The following is a 21,067-nucleotide window of genomic DNA, read 5'->3' on the forward strand; positions in this document are numbered from 1 at the left end:
TCGGTGCGGCATCCGCAGTGATGCGGGCTCTACATCGGTCTGTCGTGGTGAAAAAGGAGCTGAGCCGCAAGGCAAAGCTCTCAATTTACCAGTCGATCTACGTTCCTACCCTCACCTAGCCCAGGACACACTGGAGGAACTATGTCTATCGGCTGGCCTGAAAACTCCTTGGGATTCTCCCGGAAGAGCTAGAAGAAGTGGCCGGGGAGAGGGAAGTCTGGGCATCTCTGCTCAAGCTGCTGCCCCCGCGACCTGATCTCGGATAAGCGGAAGAGAATGGGTGGATGGATGGATATATATATATATATATATATATATATATATATATATATATATTGTGGCATGCAGCTAGGCGTGGTACCCAGCCAGGACACCCAGGAGGACCAGAGGAGGGCTTGCACCTCCTCCAGACCACGTGGGGGCGACCACCCTGGTTGCTATGGGGACCACGGGTACAGAGCATTGAAGCTCAACCCTGTGGGGGCCTGTGGTCACTGTCAGGGGGCACCCCAATGCCTTTGGAGCCCTAGACCTCAGCACATCCGCCACACCTGGAGGTGCTGGGGGGAAGATTGCTGGGGAGCACCTGGAGCACATCCGGGTGATGATAAAAGGGGCCGCCTTCCTCCATTCGAGAGCTGGAATTGGGTGAGGAGAAGGACAGAGCTTGGGTGGAGAGGGAAAGATGCGGCCTGAAAAGAAGAGAAAGGCATTCGTGTTGGCCAGGACTTTGGGGGAGTATTTGGGGGTGTTGTGGTGCACTTATTGACTTGTAAATAATAGAAATATGTCTGTGTCCGGGCCGGCTTCCAAAATATATATGTATATATATATATATATATATATTTTATATATAGTGGTGGGCCGGGAGAAAGTGTGGCCAGAGCGTTACCTCCCCCGGGATGCTAGATGGGAGCTCCACTGGGTTGCAGCGCTGCCTAGGACTTCCGCAGGGCTACATGGGAGTTGGAGTTTGCTGCAGCCCTGTTGGGGTCCGTGTAATAGTTGATCCACAAACAACATACTATATATTTACTATATATAAATATTGTAAAGACCAGCCCAGCCACAGACAGACAGACACCGAATGTCCCAAATATACACATGCTTTATTGTGTTTCCTTTTTCACAACACAATCACCACAATGCACAATCCAGCAGTGCTAAAGTTCTCAGTCCTCTTTCTCATTTCTTGTTTGGCCTCCATAATTCTTAAATGTAGTTAGTCTAGAACAACCATAATTCTTCTTTGATCTGGAAATTCCAGCCTGATTTCCAGAGAACCTGTGTGGTAATGGAAGTAACTTTATAGCAGAAACTTTATAGCTCTACTCCTCACTCATAGCTCCATCTTGTCCCTCCCAAATCCGCTATCGAGTGAAGTGTGGTGGCCTCCTTTATACTGCACCTGGAAGTGCTCCAGGTGTTTCTTGATTAACATCCGGCAGCACTTCTGGGTGTGGCGGAAATGCTGCACACGATTTCTGCTCCTCTTCTGGCAGCACTTATTGTTGTGGCGTAAGCACTGCCAACCACTGTTCCGGAGCTGTCCAGGTGCCCCCAGGCGGTGACCACGTCACCCCACAGGGTTAAGCATCCCAGCTCCGTGGCCCCCATGCAACCCAGGAAGGGTGCCTTCTTATGTTCCAGGAAAAATACTGCCCCTCACCTGGTCCTTCCTTTCTCCCAGCATCCCGGTGGGGCAATGTCCCCTGACATCTGTCACTATATTTATTACTATATATATAGATATATATATATATATATATATATATATATATATATAGATATATATAGAGATATATATATATATATATATATATATATATATATATATATATATATATATATATATATATATATATATATACACATACAGTATATACACTGCTCAAAAAAATTAAAGGACCACTTATGAATCAGAGTATAGCATCAAGTTAATGAGACTTTTGGGCTGTTGATCTGATCAGTAGCAGAGGGGCTTGTTCATCAGTTTCAGCTGCTTTGGTGCACTAGAGGGGCAACAATGAGAGAGACGACCCCTAAAACAGGAATGAATGGTTTATCAGGTGGAGGGAGGTCTCTGACATTTTTCTCTCCTCATCTGTTTTGTCACTCATTTTGCATTTGGCTACGGTCAGTGTCACTACTGGTAGCATGATGCGATACCTGGACCCTACAGAGCTGGCACAGGTAGTCCAACTTCTCCAGGATGGCAGACACATCAATACGTGGCATTCTCAAGTATGGCGGCTGGTTCACTTACTTGGCAAGATATATATATTATATATATGGTTAGAATATGTAACTATAAATCAAAACAAATATTTATAAAAAAATTTAAGCAAAAAACTACTGGACAGGAGGTGAAGCTTACCTCACCAATATTAATTAAATACTGAAACTGCTAAGCTCCATTAACCTGGGGGAAAGTATGACAGACAAGTTACCTCTGAACCCGGGAGAGCAAAGTTAGATAAAGCTGGTGATGTTTAGGTGTGGGCAAAGGGATGAAGCAGCCAAGAGCATGTGGAGCTTAGAGGCCCTGAGCAGATTTGAGAAGATGCCAATGAAAGAGGTAGCAGGTCTGGCTGCTGAAGAAGCCAATGGGCATTCTAAGTATGAACTACTTATTCTATAGTCCTAATCTTCTCTCTCTGATCTAAATTTTCAATCGGTTAAGTTGCCTCTTCAGGAGATATGAATGTTTACTTTGGAAATATACCACTTGGTGGCAGCATTAGTCTTACTATACTGAGAATGAATCTAAACGGCCTAGTATTTTAAATTTGTACCTAATCTTACATTGGAATTGCTTAATCATTTTAATGAAAGACAAAAACACATATAAAGGGTCTGGTGCACCCGTAGGCAAACCCTGTATATTTTAAGTTGGTGTAAAAGGCATTTTAAGAGCACAGAGATTAGTCCTGCTGAAACCAGTCAGGTCTGAGCCGAGATGGTGGTGCTTCCAGTTAAGTTTAATTCTGGGAGGAAGAAGCGGGCACAGGTGGAACAGATTTCAGAAGTGATGTCATGGGAGTCGGCACGTCAATCATTCTGTCTGCAGAGGGGGGAGAAGAAGAGAAACCATTACTGCTTAGCACCTTCAGCTGGCATGGGGTAGAATTAATATTATCTAAGCCCTTAAGTTGCTCCCCAAGTACATTCATGTGACATCATATTTCAAAATAATGATGAATAATATTATAATAATGTGACATAGGTTTGAAACAATCAAGACTTAAAACAAAAAAACATATTGTATGTGTAGCTATTGTGATGGACGGCCAGCAGCTCAATCCGGCTGGGACGGCCCTGGAATGGAAGGATGGGGGAAGGCAGTTACTTGTGGACACTGTCTCCCCCAAAACACTAGATGGCAGCTACCCTGGAGTATAGCGGTGCCTCAGATTCCTGCAGGACATCCTGGGAAATGGAGTCCAGTAGTTTCTCAGCTCTGTTGGGTGCCGTGAGTGCCGCCAGGGGGAGTTGTGAAAGTACCTGGGGAGTCATGCCTCCCTTGAAGCCCAGAAGTACTTGGAAGTCATGAGAACGGAAGCCCCACAGTACTTCCGGGATGATTAAAGATTTGGGATTCCCTATCTGACCTGGAAGTGCTGGCAAGTCACAGGGACGGAAGAACAGAAGCATCTCCAGGACAAGGACTATATAAAGAACTGTTGGAGAACCAGCAAGCGAGCCAGAGTTGGGAGAAAGAGTGACAGAGCTTGCTGGGAGGTGTGGATGAGAATTTAGTGATTAGTTGTGCTGATTTATTTCTGTTTATTGTGGTGGAGGTGTTTTGGGGCACAATACAAGGAAGAAGAAAGAAAATAAATATCTTCTTGGTGATTTTATCCCATGTCCTGCATACTGTTTGTTGGGTAAACATGGGCACAAGTGACACCTAGTGTCCACTTTGTGACACTATATAAATATAAAACTGTGTGCCCCACTGGTCAAAAGTCCAAACCCCAGTATGAAAAGAAGGTCACATCAGAGGGACTTGTAACAGAGAATCCTCCTCTGTCCAATTGGATATGTTTTAGCGCCAAGTTGACTCCCATGTGACTTAAGCATCTACTCATTAAAACCCCCACGACATTGACTGCTTTGACCACCAGGTTGAAAATGAAGGAAAGACTTACTCATAGAAGGTTGCCAATAGAAGGGACACCACTGGAATGACATCTGGTCGAAGAAAGGCCCTGCATGAGATATGAAAAGTAGAAAGCCATATGGGCATCAGGAGAGTTTTTGCACATTCCAGTGTTGAGACATTTGATCCTCCAGTACACTGTATGCCCAGCTGTGGGTGAGTGGTAAGTTATGGGGCAGGGGTGATATAAACATGCAATGATTCACTATGACACTAGTGAACAAGTAAGCCTATTTGTTACACAGCGGGGCAGGTAACAAGTTGCAGAGCATTCTGGTCAACAGGAATCTGGTCCCCATTAGATGGAGAATCTGGGGTCAGGTTTCCTGTTGTAGAATGTGCAAGGAAGGCGGTCAAGCGCAACGTACTTAATTACAGAGCTCATGGTCCCATCTGCAATGTGTATCTTGGAGGATGACAAATACAATACAATTTTTTACTAATGACAGTGCATACATTTGTCTCTATTATATACCATTTGGTATGGGATTCATAAAAGTAGTGTTACTGTGGGATTTATTTTGCACAAAAAGGTGTGACTGTGCCCACTAGCTCTTAATGCAGAAATTCCACTACACTATAGGGCATGAAACAAACGTGTTCTATTTAAAATAACCTTTCTAATCATGTTTTCTATACATCATTAATAATTTTGAAATGAAACTTAAAAGTATCATTTATTTTTGCATTTTTGTTTAATTTTGGAAAGTCTTTTTTGATGGTGCTCCTATTGCCAGTCGCAATATAAAAGTCACCTTACAAAAAGTCAAACACGCACACAGTATACTGGGTTGCGCAGAAGCTGTATTGTGATTCTTCCAAGTAATTTGCTGTGTTTCGCCCCCCCCCCCCCCCCCCCCCCCCCGACCGCCACTTTCACTTACAGGACGGACACAAACGCAATCGGTTTTCTCAATTAAATGTGGCGGCTCACAAGAAAGCTAGAAAATGTATTTTTGTAGACACTTTACTCAGCTCTTTTCACCTGGTAAGTTCTTCAGATTCTGTGATGAAAGTGTATTGATTAATCATTAATGGAACTCATATAACTTCCATTGAGATATTTCATTGTGTTTAAACTGTAAAACAAAACAAAAAAGAATGACTTGTACTGTTAGCGATCTTCCATCCTGCAACAAATCATGCAGAAATTGGTAACAACAAAAGTAAGGTTGTGCAGCTTTCGATTTCTCTGGTTGCAGGTCTCCTGGGCTTTTGTCTTCATGCCTACATCTTCACGGTGACATCTCCCGGTGGTCACACGGTGTCCCTGAACTGCTCGTACCCTACTGGCTCATCGATGCTCTGGTACAGACAACTCTCTGACCAGCCTCCTCAACCTCTGCTGCAGACGTTCAGCCCTAAATCTTCAAGTTGCACTTTCTACATTGAGTCGGGAGGACACTTCACTGTGAAGGAAAATCACACTTTGGTCATCCATAATGTATCAAGTAACGACACGGCAACTTATTACTGTGCAAGGCTGGAAACAGACGTGTGTCACTTCGCTGAAGGGATCGACCTCAGAGTGGACGGTGAGAGCGAAACGAGCGGCCATTGATTCATATCTGTAATTTACTGAGTAGGTCTTTGAATTTTTTTGGAAAGCTAACATTTGTGTTTAAAGCCAGGAGCTGCGCACTAACTTGACTTTGCCAGGCTGCAGTAATGATCAAATATGCTTATAGCTAATGTTTCAATAACAGTTATCAATATTTACATGGGAATTAGTTGGTCGATCAAACATAGGATAAGCAAAAACAAATATATAGATTATTAAAAAAGAAACAAAACTTTCCCCTTAAGATATACCGTTCAACCCAACATTTTCAATCAGTTCTTTCTCAATTGATATGTCAAAAATGTAATGAAGACTCAGCAGATAGCCAAAAATATCTTTCATAACTTTGCGTTTACCTTTTTTGTATAATGCTCAGTAAAGAGTGCTTAACAAAAATAAGTTGTGCACACAAGTTGTGTGTATTGTGGACTATGGCCGGCAGCTTATCTCGGGCAATACCCCCAAGCTGCCAGGTGGAGCCTTCCCTGCAACGTGGAGATGCCCCGGGTTCCAGCAGGGCATCATGGACCTTGACGTTTCCCTTCTCAGCCCTGCTGGATACCATGGGGACCGCCAGGGGACGCTGCAGGGAGACCTACGGACTTATATTTGCCTTATAACCCGGAAGTACTTCCCAGTCGAGGGGACAGGAGCAATATCATACTTCCGGGTTGAAGAAAAGGAGTTTTCACCTGACCCGGAAGTGTTAAGAGTCACATGGACTGAGGGACAGACACACTTCCGGGTCAAAAGAAATAAAAGGACTATGGGTAACCCCAGCAGCCGAAGCCGGAGTTGGGAGGGAGTATGACAGAGCTGCTGGGAGGAGAGGAGGATTGATTATTTATTGTGTGTTGTATAGTGGGTTATTAGAGGAGTGTTGTGGGGTGGAGGTGCTTAGGGCACTTTATTATAATAAAAGTCAAAATATTGGACTTGCAACCGGTGTCTGACGTATTACCTGAGGGTTTAAGGAAGTTCTAGCGCCCCCTACTGTCACAGTGTGTATATATATATATATATATATATATATATATATATATATATATATATATATATATATATATATATATATATATGTGTGTGTGTGTGTGTGTATATATACTTGCAAAAGTTTTGGCCCCCTTGCTTAAAATGTCTGTTACTGTGAATAGTCAAGTGAGCAGAAGATTAGTTGATCATCAAAAGGAATCAAGTTCAAGGTGACATCCTTTCATTTCAGCGTTTTATGCAGACTAGCGTGTTGTTTTGTACAACTATACAGTGAAAAAAACGAAAGGAGCACCATGCAAATGTTTGAGGTTTCAGATAACGTTTCCCAAGGTGGTCTCAGACCTTCATTAGCCCATTAGGACTATGGCCTGTTCACAGTCATCATTAGGAAACTCCAGGTTACACAAATTGCTAATCTGTATAAATTCTTGGACTCCTCAAACCTTCTCGAACAATCAGCAGCTATGGGCTCCACTAAGCAGCTGCTTAGCACTCTCAAAAATGAATGAGTTGATGTTCACAAAGCAGGAGAAGGACATCTATAAGAAGATAGCAAAGCTTTTTTAGGTCTCTGTTTCCTCAGTTCGTAATGTCATTAAGAAATATCAGTTAACAGGAATGGTGGAGGTCAAGTTAAGGTCTGGAAGACCAAGAAAACTTTCTAAAAGAACTGCTTGTTGGACTGCTAGAAAGGCAATTAAAAACCTCAGATTGACTGCAAAAGACCTTCAAGAAGAATTAACAGACACTGGAATGGTGGTCCATTGATCTACTGTGTAGCGACACCTGAACAAATATGACCTTTCTGGTAAAGTCAGCAGAAGTAAATCTTTCCTGCATCTTAACCACCAAAAAGTTTGCAAATGAACATCTAAACACACCTGATGCATTTTGAAAACAAGTCCTGTGAACTGATGAAGTTATAATAGAACTTTTTTGGCCACAATGTGCGAAGGTATGTTTGGAACATGTCTACAACTATTAAGCATGGCGGTGGATCAATCAGGCTTTGGGCTTGTGTTGTTGCCAATGTCAGCATGGAGAATGTCATCGGTAAAGGGAAGAATGGATTCAAATAAATTTCCAGCAATTTCTGGAAGCAAACATCACACCATCTGTAAAAAAGTTAAAGTTTAAAAGAAGATGAGTCCTACAAGATAATGATCTGAAATGCACTTCCAAATCGACAATGGAGGCACAAGCTAATGGTTTTGCTAATGGCCCTCACAGTCCCCTGACCTAAACATCATTGAGAAATTGTGGAGAGAACTCGAAGAGACTCATACCAGACGGCCCAAGAATATTATAATAATAATACATCTCTCTCTCTCTCTCTATATATATATATATATATATATATATATATATATATATATATATATATATATATATATATATAAATAAAATCCAACATATGTCTGTATGTCTGTCTGCTTTTTATGAGTGAACTACTTAACAGATTTAGATTGGGTTTTTTCTATAATGTGCATGAACATCCCGGTTGGATTTTGCGACTTTTTTCATTGCGCTAAGTTTCATAGTTCACTTACAGGAGCGATATATTCTAATCTTAGACAGAGTCTGCAGGCCGAAAGGAGAGGGGGAAGCGTGACGTCAGGAGTTGGGAGCCGGGCAGGATCCTCATCACTCATGTGCCAGCCTCCGTTCGAGTCGGTCTACCTCTGGGTTTTGGAGTGTACTTTGTCTCTGTTTAGATAGCGATACCTGTTTGTTTATTGATTTTTAAAGTTTGTCCTGTTTCACTACTATACGGACAGAGCCACGGGGGACGGCTAGTTTTATATATATAGCACCTTTCTCATACTCAATGACTATAGCAGAATTAGAAGCCTTTTTCATGCCTGAATGGGTGAAAATACCCCAAGTAAGAATTAAAATATTAAAGAACTGTGTCATCTTTAACTTTATGCCTTGTCACACACTTGTGAATAGGAGGCAGCTAAAGGGCTTAGAGATGAATGGTATTACATCTGCCTGGGGGGGTGGCGGGGTGCACTGACGCTCTTTCTAAGTTCCCTGCAGGCCTTTCCCGGGAAATCCCACCAGGAGCCACCGCCTCGACTCCGGACACCTCACTTCCAGTCCCGGCCCCGAGGACGACATCACTTCCCCCAGACTTCCTATAACGCCTCACACCTTTTTCCTGGAATTCAGTTCCATTTTGGACTCTGTCTTGTAAACTTGACTAAAACTAAAAAGCAATTACTTTTGCAGCCAGGATACTGAATTACATTAATTCGTTTGACTTCACCATTTCTCTGTGCTAGGATTGCCCGTGTACTCATTTCTTCTGTTGATAACCTCTTGGGATGAAATTCTTCAATAAGATTTGGACATAATACGTCTTCTTTAATTGGGAACTTAAAGTGAGGAAAATGTCAAAATTTACAAGAGCTGAAAGAGCAGGAACTGTGTCTGTCAAAAATATTCACACGAATCAGAGGTGAGAGGACCGTGTGCGTGGTTGAAAATGGTGGAGAGGAGGGCGTGCCTTGAAAAAATCTCGTGACCAAGGTCTCAACTCGTGAGACTTCTTCCAAAAAGTCTCATCTCATCACAGGATTTTTTATATAATAGAGAGATTTATTTATTTTTCATATGATATACTGTCTTTTTCGCATGACCTTTTGGGGATCAAAGCACAGGGTTAACCATTGTAAATTGTCCCGGAGCAAGTTTCAGGCTAAGGGCCTTGCACAAGCGCCCAACAGAATAGGATTCCTTCTTGCAGTAATGGCATTTAAATCAGCAACCTTCCAGATACTAGTGCAGACTCAGGATACTGAGCCACCACTCCACTCTTTTATTACTGTAAAAAAATATACTGTAGTATCTATAGGAACAGAACTAATTCTTACTAGTCTGTAATTAGTAGACCCCATGTTCCCTCTATTTCTGTGGATTGATATTCTCTTTGTAATATGCTAGTTGGACAACTCTCATCCAGCTCATGAGTTTTATTATTTCAGCACACTAATGGCTACTTTGAATATATAAATTCAAATCTTATTTAACTTCTGCTTTGAATATCCCCTTCAGTTCCTCTTTTCTTTACACTTTTCTACACTTCTGGTGACAAATTCATTTGATTAATTGGCGATTTGCTACTTATTTTGATTATTTATCTTATGGATCTCAGGGGCTTATTTAAGTTGCTTTCATTTCATTCCAGCAGACCCCCGTGACCCTGTGTTCGGATTCAGCGGGTTAGAAAATGGATGGATGGATGGATGGATATATATATATATATATTCATGGCATTCGTAGTCTGTTTCACAATCTGATTGTATGGGTGGTTACCTACCAGGTAACGCTTGTGGTTGGCCAGCGAGTCTGCTAACATCCGCCACGATGTCCTCAGTTGTGAGAAGCAGATCATAGAATGGTTGAAATAGTTTACTGTCAAATAATGCAAAGAGTACGCGACACGTGTTTTGCCCTAATTCTGGGCTCATCAGGCGTACACACTCACTGCACTCCCTCTTGTAATAGATGGTACACATTTTCTGGCAACCTGGCCAGGATGACAGAGATACTCTTATTTTGGGAGACCTGGAGAAAGACAGAGAGAAGGAATAAGAGTTGTTGGTGCTTTTGTGCAACAAATATTAAAGAAAGTAATTGGCAAAATGCATATTGATTCAGTATCTTTTAAAGGCAGCTGGAAATCTGATGTTAGACAAAATGCAAGAGACTTCATGAAAGAGGGGGAACTTTTTTTTTTTTTTAAATGAGAAACAAGTCTAAGCAGTCCTTAATGGTTTGTTTGATTATTTAGTTTAATACAACCCCAAATCAGAAAAAGTTGGGACAGTGTGGAAAATGTGAATTAAAAAAAGAAAAAAGCAAGTTATAAATTCTCCTCAAATTTTATTTCATTGCAGACAGTATGAACACAAAATAATTCATGGTTTTTTTTGTCAACATCATTTGATTTGTAAATAAATATCCATTCTTGCCATTCAGGCTTGCAACACATTTCAAAAAAAGTTGGGATGCGGGCAATTAAGGGGTAGTAATAAGGTATAATAACTAAATAATGATGTGATTTGAAACTGGTGATGTTAACAGGTGATTGCAATCATGATTCGGTACAAAAGCAGCATCGAGGAAAGGCGTACTCCTTTAGGAGCAAAGATGGGCAGAGGATCGCCAGTTTGCCACCAAGTGCGGGCAAAAATCTTTGAAATGATGAAGAAAAACGTTTCTCAAAGACAGATAGGAAGAGATTTGGGCATTTCTCCCTCTACAGTGCATAACATAGTGAAAAGAATCAGGGAATCTGGAGAAAAATTACCATGCGCAAAGGCCAAGGGCGCAAGCCTAAACTGAATGGCCATGATCTCCGAGCCCTCAGACGGCACTGCATTAAAAACTGTCATTCATCAATAAATGATATAACTGTGTGGGCTCAGGACTACTTCAGGAAGTCACTCTCAAGCACTACAGTACGTAGTTACATTAGGAAATGCCAGCTAAAACTGTACTGTGCCAAAAGGAAGCCCTACATAAATAGTGTCCAGAAGCGCCGTCGACTTCTCTGGGCTCGGAGGCATCTGGGATGGTCCATTGTGCAGTGGAAACATGTATTGTGGTCAGACGAATCGGTTTTTCAGATCTTTTTTGGAAGAAATGGACGCCGTGTGCTGCGGACCAAAGAGGAAAAGGACCATCCAGACTGTTACCAGATACAAGTCCAAAAGCCAGGGCCTGTCATGGTATGGGGTTGTGTCAGTGCCTTCGGCAAAGGTAACTTGCACTTCTGCGATGGCACCATCAATGCTGAGAAGTATATCTCAGTTTTGGAGGAACAAATGCTGCCTTCAAGCCGACGTCTTTTCCAGGGACGCCCATGCTTATTTCAGCAAGACAATGCCAAACCACATACTGCGTGCATAACAAAGGCATGGCTGCGTAAGAAGAGGGTGCGGATGCTTGACTGGCCTGCCTGCAGCCCTGATTTGTCTCCTGTAGAGAATGTTTGGCGCATTTTGAAACGAAAAATGCGTCAACGAAGACCCCGTACTGTTGCGTACCTAAAACGTTGTTTGTAGGAAGAATGGGACAAACTAACACCTGCAACACTTAGTCACTTGATTTCTTCAATGCCTAAATGTCTTTTAAGTGTTGTTAAAAGACAGGGGAACTGTACAAAGTGGTAAATGCTGCACTGTCCCAACTTTTTTTGAAATGTGTTGCAAGCCTGAATGGCAAGAATGGATATTTATTTACAAATCAAATGATGTCGACAAAAAAAAAAAAAAAATTATTTTGTGTTCATACTGTCTGCAATGAAAACAAATTTGAGGAGAATTTATAACTTGCTTTTTTCTTTTTTTATTCACATTTTCCACACTGTTCCAACCTTTTCTTGTAATTTGCAAATCAGTTCTCTCCTCCTTATCTCATTTAGTATTCCATGATGAAGCAAAATCCCTTGTATTAATTACCTAAAATAATTTAATTGTGAGTAACTGCAGACAGATATAGTGGCATACAAAAGTAGTCAAGTCAAGTTGTGAAGCATGCACTGGTACAGTGCGTTACCGCACCCACTACACTGTAGCGGTCAGGGGCCGCTAAGATTCACACCGTCAAAGATGACGGTGATTTATTTATTTTAATTGAAGAGATCCCAGGAACGTCCCCAGTCTTGGATCGACCCACACACACTCACAACAGTGACAATAAAGCACACTGGGAAAGGCAAACAATTACAAATATAATGACACCAAATAAATAATGAAATCAGTAATACCACCCCTGACCCCTTCGGCGATATTACATATAAACATATAAACACAAACACCACACAGCAAAGGCCATATAAACCAAACTGGATGAAGATGAAAAGTGACCAAGTCCAGCGATTTGTATGTTGAAAGGGAGAAGGAAAAATACAGTCCTACCGGTAGTTACTGATGATGTTGATGGTTGATTCAGGAGCGCTCCAATCTTCCGGAAAACCAAATAATCCAACACAGTTCTCAGTGTACAGGTAAACAGACAATCCAGACCCCCAACAAACGAATACAGTCCAGGACAAAAAGATTAGAGAACCAATAACAGCAGGCAGAAACGACAGATAACCGCAACACACACCGCACCAAAACAAAACAAACTTTTTCTCTCCTTTCCTCTTTGCCCTCTTGCCCTCCTGTAGCTGTGGCTACCTTTGACCCCAGCAGGGACTGCTGGGAGATGCAGTTCTTAAGTAGCACTGCTACAACACGGCAAAACAACTCGGGATCCCTGGTGGGGCAAGGTCCCTGGCCGTCTGCCACACTGCCCCACACCCAGCTGAAGCCCGTAGGGTAAAGTGGCCCATCCTGCAAGGGCTGGTTTCTTTCTTGTGAGGGGGTCAGTGCATTGGAGTCCACGGGTTCCTCCTGAAAGAGAATATAAATGTCCGGAAACACTGCCCTGACGCCACCTCCAGGAATCTTCTGCAAACCTATGCGGACAGCGTCTCCAAGTATGAATAGTCCTGTGGCATTCATAACACTGAAGCACTCCCCTCCCTCGTGCCCTTGAGGAATGAAAACAGACGGGGAATGTCCGCTCCGCCTTGCTCCTCGCCGGGTTAGGGGTTTCCCTCTGCACCAGCAGAGGGTGGCATTCGACTGCAGGTTGTCAGGAGACCCGGTCCTCCGTTTCCGGATCCTCCTCTTTTTACTCTGGGGTGCAATGACAGTCTGGGTCTCCCTATGGGATACAAAGAGACCCCGTGCCGTCTGTACCCCTGTGGCCTCCACCAGGCGTAGCTGCATAGAGCTGCACGTGCACTTCTGGAAGTGAAGCCAGACGTAGGTCAACGAGCACCTGCAGCATTTACAGGGGGGGCTATAAGAGGAGCCTGCAGCCACTACTCAGGGCGCCAGAGTCAGGAGGAGGTGGACGAAGCTGCCCTGGGAGGAGTGGAAAGAAGAGTGTGATTTGGGGTAATTTTTCTTTGTATTATGGGACCTTGTTGTGCCTGTGGGGTTCATGGGTAAGACGTGCCCCACAGGCGAAGAAGAAAAAAATAAATCTTTTTGTTTATTTTGCCCGTGCCTCTGGTGTCAGTTTGTGTCGGGTTGGTGCCAACCAAGCGCCAGTCTCACACTGCATACAACTCCAACTCACTTACCTTATTTCTGATACTTCTAGCATTAAAGAAAGCTATTTTTAATGTGTTACTCCTTCTACATTTAAATGTTGGCTTAGAATTTACATTACTACGCATTTTTATTTGTACACCGGTTTGTTCCTCCATGTATAGATCTAAACCTGTCCAGTCCTAAACTCCCTTAACCCCCATTCCCTAGTTTAAACAATCCTCAACTAGCCTATTCATATGCCTCCCCAATACATTGGTGCCCCTCCAGTTCAGATGTAACCCGTCACAGCGGAACAGGTCCCAGCTGTTCCAAACGGAGTCCCAATGCCCCATAAATCTATACCCTTCTACTCTGCATCAAGATTTGAGCCATACATACATACTTCTAATCTCCTCAATCTTACCTGGACTGGCGTGTGGCACAAACAAAACTTCAGAGAAGACTACCTTGTCAGTTCTGCTACTCTGCCTGGTACCTAACTCTTTAAATTTGGATCATAGAACTGACAGACTACACTTACAGCATGTGTATGTCAACATGGATAATGACAACTGGATCCACCTCCTTTCTAGCTAAGAGCCTATCCACCCTTCCAGGGAGGTCCCCCACCTGTGCACCCAGAAGGCAACACACTGTACTAGACTCTCTGACTATAGAGCAAACCTACACTTCATTCCCCCTAATTACTGAGTCCTGTTGGGGCTCTTCATACCTGCCTTCTAGCCCAGAATCATCAGAGACACTGTCCAGCTCTGAAAGTGACTCAAAAACAGTTTGACACTTCTAATTCTGGGGTTGATGCCCCCAAATAGTATGCCCCCTTCACCTTATGTCTTGTGACTGTGACCCACCTATCTCTACCTGTCTGGTCTTGAATCTTCTCTCATGCCACCTTGGGGGTGCACACTATCTCTCTAAAGGACACCTGGGCCAGGTCCGCCAATTCTCTACTACAGTGCATGCCCACCAACTCCTCCTCCAGATCAGCGACCCTGAGCTCGAGGTGCTGGATCAACTGGTATCTCCTGCAAATGTAGCCCTCATAGACAATTGGCTCCTCCAAACCTTCATTTAAAAAGTCCAACATCCAACAGGACTTGCATTGCGCTGGCCTCATTATTAAAATTTGATTCGGGAGCCCTTGAACCCAACACCGTCAGTAATGTAACCTGATGAGCTGTGCACATGGGGACACAACACTCTGGGAGCAAGGGGATGGTGGAAAGGTACAACAGTGCTTTTATTAAAAAAAAAATCAAACGAAACCAAAACAATGTCCAAATAAAAAGTGCTGTTCTCCAATGTGTTCTCATAAATAATCCATAACAGGTAAAATCCAAATGTTTAAAACAAGCCTAAAATGAGACTAAAAACCTGTAGCCGTCACAGGGGCAAATCAGCCAAACACAGCTCCTTCCATGTCTCCCCAGCTCACCCATTGCTTGTTCACCTGGAGAGACTTTAGCCACCGCGGTCCTCTCGCTACTGAACTTCATCTTGGCTACCTCTGCCTGTGTCTGCCAGACCGCTCAGGGTCGGTTATCCTCCCGTCTTCCTTCTCGTACACATAGTCATCCCTTGGATCCCTAGGAAGGACTCCACCTTGACCGAACCCACTCCTCTTCATAATCAGTGGGTGCGATCCTGTCCCTCAAGCACCGTCCCTTGGTCTAACACTGGACCCCTGACCGCGTTGACCTCTCTCTTTCAGCCAGACGGCTCGTCCACTCTCTTTTCCCCAATGTTGCCCTTGCTCTCTGACTCTCTTTCATTCTCTTTTTCGTCTTCCTTTAGTTTTCTTTTCTGTTCTGGCCCGTTCTTATACGGCTCCATGGGTGCAGCATCTCAATCACACACTGCAGGAAGCCAATTAAGCAACTGAGAACGAGCGCACCCTCACATGCAGGTGCGATTTGCTCCAATTACCCCATCAACTCCCCGCAGCTGCACGATCGCAGCCACAGAGACTTACACGGTCAAATGGATTATTTTAAAAACCACCATTCTTTTGGAGCCACGGACCCGCTATACCACAGAGGAGTTCTGTGAGCATATGAAAAAAATGACTTTCTGCTGGCCTTGAAGTGATTCTGCCAAATAGTCAGGTGACTCAGGAGAGAGAAACTGGGTTTGGTCCATGCGGCTTATAGCAGGGTTGCAGTGCTGCTGTCCTCATCTAGGAATATAGTCAGGCAGCGGAAGGAGCACTTTGACGATCTCCTAAATCCCACCAACATGCCCTCCTGTGAGGAAGCAGAGCCCGGGAGCTTGGAAGGGGACTTACTCATCACTGGAGCTGAAGTCGTTGAGGTAGTTAAAAACTCCTCAGTTGTAGGGCTCCATGGGCTTAGTGATATTCTTCCTGAGGTCTTAAAGGCTTTCATGGGCTGTCTTGGTTGACATGATGCATCCTTGACACTGTGTGGAGGTTGGAGAGAGTGCCTTTGGATCATCAAACTCGGATGGTAGTCCTCATCTTTAAGAAAGGGGTACATATTCCAGGTTTAGGGGGAATCAAACTCCTCAGCCTCCTTGGGAAGGCCTATGCCAGGATTTAGGAAAAGTGGATTTGGCTCTGGGTCAAGCCTCAAATTCAAGAAGAACACTGCAGATTTCATCCTGGGCACAAAACACTGGACCAGTTTTTTAGCCTCATAAGCATTCTGAAGGGTTCATAGGAGTTTGACCAACCAGTCCACATGTGTTTTGTATGACTGCATCCCTCAGGTGTCCTTTGTGGGGTGCTCCAGGAGTATAGGGTGCTAGGCCAGCTGTTGTGAACTATTCGGTCCCCCTATAACCAGAATGAAAGTTTTTTTTGCATTTCCATCAGTCAGACTCAACCATAGTGGGTGTGGGATTCCACCAGGGCTGCCCTTTATTACAAATTCCGTTTAGAATTTTTATGAACAAAATTTCTAGCTGCACAGCTTTGGTTTTTCTGGATGATATGGTCTTTCTAATTTTTATTGAGCTGACATCCTCAGACATGCACAGGAGAAGTTTGATGTTGAGTGTGAAGTCGTCGGGATGAGTATTAGCACCTCCAAGTTACCAAGGTCAGGTTGGGGATGAGGTGTGCTGCCTCAAGCAGAGGAGTTTAAGTATCTCAGGATCTTGTTCATGAATGACGGAAGAAAGGAGTGGGAGATTGACGGGTGGATTGGAGCAGCGTCCACAGTAATGCAGACATTCTACCAATCAGCCCTTGTGAAGACGTAGCTGAGCCGAAAGGTGAAGATCTCAATTTACTGGTCTATCTACCCTCACCTTTGGTAATGCGATGTGGGAAGAAATACAGTAAAAGAAGTAGATCATGGATACAAGCCAGCAGAAATGAATTCCCTTCACAGGGCGTCTGGACACAACCTTAGAGACAGGGCGAGGAGAGCAGACATTCAGAATTAGCTCAAAGTCCACATTGAAAGGAATTAGTTGAGGTAGTTTGGGCATCTGATTAGGGTGTCTACTGGACACCATGTGTAATTGGGAGGAGACTTTGGGGCACAGCCAGGACATTCAGGAGAGATTACATCTCTCGAATGAACTGTGCAGAGGAGTTGTAGGAGGTGGTGAGGAAAAGGGACATTTGTGTGTCTTTACTTAAACTGCTGACTCCATGACCTAGACACCCAGATTAAATTTGTAATAAATGCTGAACCCAACTGTACTATTAAAAAAAAGAAAAAACAACATAACATTGAAAATGCTATGCCCCTTCCAAAATGACCAATCGACACAGAAGCACAACATCTTTTCCAAATACTACCAAAAGAAAGGTAATCGGACATTCTGGCATGTCCAGAGAAATGCCTGCATGCACCTTTTTACATCTCTAACCTCAGTGTGTCTGAGCAACCCCCTAAAACATGACAGACTCAGCCTAAAGCATCATGGCCTGGAGCTGACATTGATGTGCAGCAACTGATTTCCACTCATTTGTTTGCTAATGGCAGCTTGCTCCACAACATTGTAGATAGATAGATAGATAGATAGATAGATAGATAGATAGATAGATAGATAGATAGATAGATAGATAGATAGATAGATAGATAGATAGATAGATAGATAGATAGATAGATAGATACTTTATTAATCCCAATGGGAAATTCACAATTTGTAGATGCCACATATGTGTTCAAATCAATCACAAAAGTGCGCCTATGTTTGAAGAAGTGTCTGCATGCTTAGGTTCTCTTCCCATGACAGAAATAAGGTGCCACCAACCAATAAGAATGCTGCAGGGTCTTGTCCACAAATGACAGAAGAAGGGAGCAGAAGATCAGAAACTGCATCATCAGTTACATGGATGTTGTACCAGTCAGCTGTTGCAAAGAGAGAGCTAAGAAAAGGAAATGGGCATGGGAAAGGTGCTATAAATAAAATGTATTATTATTATTTTATTTTTTTAAGCTCTCAATCTACCAGTCTACCTACATCCTTGTCTTTACCTATGATCACAGGCTTTGGATAATAACTGAAAAAAGTATATTGCAGATGTCAACAACAGAAATGAGCTTCCTTTGCTTACTTCTTGTCTGGACTCAGCCTTAGAGATTCGGTGAGGAGCACAGACATTCAGGAGGAGCTCAAAGTGGAGCCACTGTTCCTCAGCATTGAAAGGAGCCTGTTTAGGTGGTACAGGCATCTCATCAGGATGCTTCCTGGATGCCAACCCTGTAGAGGTTTTTCACGCATGTCCAACAAGGAAGAGGCCAAGGATGTGCATAAGATTATTTGCTGCTGGCATGGGAATGCCTTGGTATCCCCCTGGAGGAGCAGGCAGGGGAGAAGGACATTCGGGCATCTTTGCTCAGACTGGCTGCCCTGCAACCAAGACCTTGATAAGTGTCAGAAGATAGATAGATAGATAGATAGATAGATAGATAGATAGATAGATAGATAGATAGATAGATAGATAGATAGATAGATAGATAGATAGATAGATAGATAGATAGATAGATAGATAGATAGATAGATAGATAGATAGATAGATAGATAGATAGATATTAGTATTTTCATTTGAGGGTAACATTAACTTGCCATGATATTATGAAAATGGTGTGTTGTTCTACAGATTCATTTTTGTTGTATTGCGTCTTTCCTGCTGGATTAAGCATGTTAAGCTCCTCACTCACAGATCCCATCATGACAGGTCTGGTCTGTAGGTTTTAGTTAGTCGTAGTAACAGGACATTTGGAGACACAGCAAGTCATAAAGGGCCTGTGGTATTCTGGACTCAGACTTTAATTTTATCTCAGAGAGGCATGGTAGTGCAACTTATATCACCTTTTTGACTGTAATAATCAGTTCAGTATAGTTGGCAGACACTTCCTACCTGTGCAGTGTGCTGTTCAAATCCTGATATAAATCTGGAAAGTACATCCAAAAAGAAACACCCTATTATTGTCCTGACTGTGACGCTGGGTTATGTCTTTCACCGTGCTTTAGGATTTACCCCACAAAGGGCTCATTTTGAAATTATGTACTGTTTTGGCATCATTAGTAGTATTATTATTACTGTTATTATTATTTTTTTTATTATTGTTCATTTCATATTGATATTTTTATTCATAATTACCATTATTATTTGTATTATTATTATACTTTTGAAATTTAATAAAAATGTATTTTTTCATTGCAAAAAAATGCAATGCTTTTTATATGTTTTACTGGAATAAAATACAATGCTAAGGAGGTGGGTCTTGTTTAAGCAGGTTACCAGGGTAACATGGTTTAAGCAGATTAGGAAGATAGATGAATATCCATCCATCCATCCTTTATCCAACCCGCTATATCCTAACTACAGGGTCACAGGGGTCTGCTGGAGCCAATCCCAGTAAACACAGGGTGTAAGGCAGGAAACAAACCCTGGGCAGGGCACCAGCCCACTGCAGGGCACACACACAGAGACACACACTAGGGACAATTTAGAATCACCAATGCACCTAACCTGCATGTCTTTGAACTGTGGGAGGAAACTCACGCAGACACAGGGAGAACATGCAAACTCCACGGGAAGCAAACCCGGGTCTCCTAACTGCGAGGCAGCAGCGCTACCCACTGCGCCACCGTGCCGCCCGATAGATGAATAATGAATGGATATTTCAAAAATCAAATAAAAGTCCAGATAACTGAAGACTCAACACTTCAATCAAACCATCGTTCCTAAATTAGATCCTGCAACAGGTAATTTGTCCCAAAATGATCCCTTCTCTTTCTCTCTGCAGTTCAGTTTTTGCATTTTCATTTTATTCCCAAGTCTTTTCACTTGTTAGTGGTATCAGTTCTTAATGGGCCATTGAAGAATGTGACACCTTTAACTGTAGATGTAGGAATCTGATACTAGATTTCTGTTCAATGTCGAGATTCTGAGGATATGTCTACATTACTGGCTCTGCGTCCCTGAATAAAATAGATGCCACACACCAAGCTGTAATTACTGTGGTAACACTGTTTTTAGTTTGTTTGCATCACATTGTTTTATCTGAGATTAAGTAGAGCCAATAATTGCACTTAATTTTAGGAACTTTGGGAAACCGGAGAACATTGAGCTCATTTTAATGATGTGGTGGTGTGCAGAATCAGTAAATAGTGATTAGTGTGTCACTGTGGTTTTTGCTTCTGATGGGGTTTCATACATATAATTCGATTGTTTTGTCATAATTGCATATTTGCACAAAACGTAGCTTGCATATACATGCACAAACTTTAGTAAAACTTTAGTATTTCACTTGCACTGAGAATACAGTAGTATGTAAAAGTATTCAAGCCCCTTGAAAGTCATTCTAATTTTCTGTACAACCAAAGATTTATTTACATATTTATCACTTCAGTATTTTTAATGTGAACTCTTATGCTGTAACAATACACTTCCAAAGTCCAAATAAACCCCTTTCTGTAGGCAAATATAGGCAGTCAAGCAAAGAGAAACTAGAAAACAAGGCCAGAATGGAGGTCTCTCATTCATTTACAACTTCTGGAGAAACAGGAAGAGAAGGAAGAAAAGGTGTCTATGAAATTGAACCACTAAATAAGAAGACAAAAAGGGCTACTACCGCACACTGTTTGGTTGTTAGACATCGAGCCATCTAATGTTTGAACCTTTTTCCAACCTACGTTACCTTGGAATAGCTGAAAATCCAAAAACTCTGCCTCAAACAAGAGCCTTTTCCACATTTCTGTTACACCGGAGAGATGATTGTGATGATCACGGTGATCTGCTCCTTG

At 42.7% G+C, this 21,067-nt stretch overlaps 1 long non-coding RNA gene and 1 gene segment (V, D, J or C); one reads left to right on the forward strand and one right to left on the reverse strand.

Moving 5' to 3' along the window:
- Positions 1-1,891: 1,891 nt before the first annotated feature.
- Positions 1,892-13,266, reverse strand: LOC114641159 (uncharacterized). Of its 2 annotated transcripts, XR_007934700.1 has the most exons (4): positions 12,647-13,266; positions 10,042-10,289; positions 4,152-4,211; positions 1,892-3,064 (listed from the first exon to the last, which is right to left on the reverse strand). It is a non-coding gene; the product is annotated as an uncharacterized LOC114641159 (long non-coding RNA). The 2 variants fall into 2 exon arrangements; XR_003714274.2 differs by lacking the exon at positions 10,042-10,289 and having other exon boundaries at positions 12,647-13,258.
- Positions 5,038-5,764, forward strand: LOC127527379 (Ig kappa chain V region 120-like). The segment is given in 2 exon segments: positions 5,038-5,150; positions 5,365-5,764. Coding segments are annotated over 2 exon segments (399 nt in total).
- Positions 13,267-21,067: the final 7,801 nt, after the last annotated feature.

The sequence above is a fragment of the Erpetoichthys calabaricus genome, chromosome 4 (assembly GCF_900747795.2).
Source record: "Erpetoichthys calabaricus chromosome 4, fErpCal1.3, whole genome shotgun sequence".
In the NCBI taxonomy this organism is placed as follows: Eukaryota; Metazoa; Chordata; class Cladistia; order Polypteriformes; family Polypteridae; genus Erpetoichthys; species Erpetoichthys calabaricus.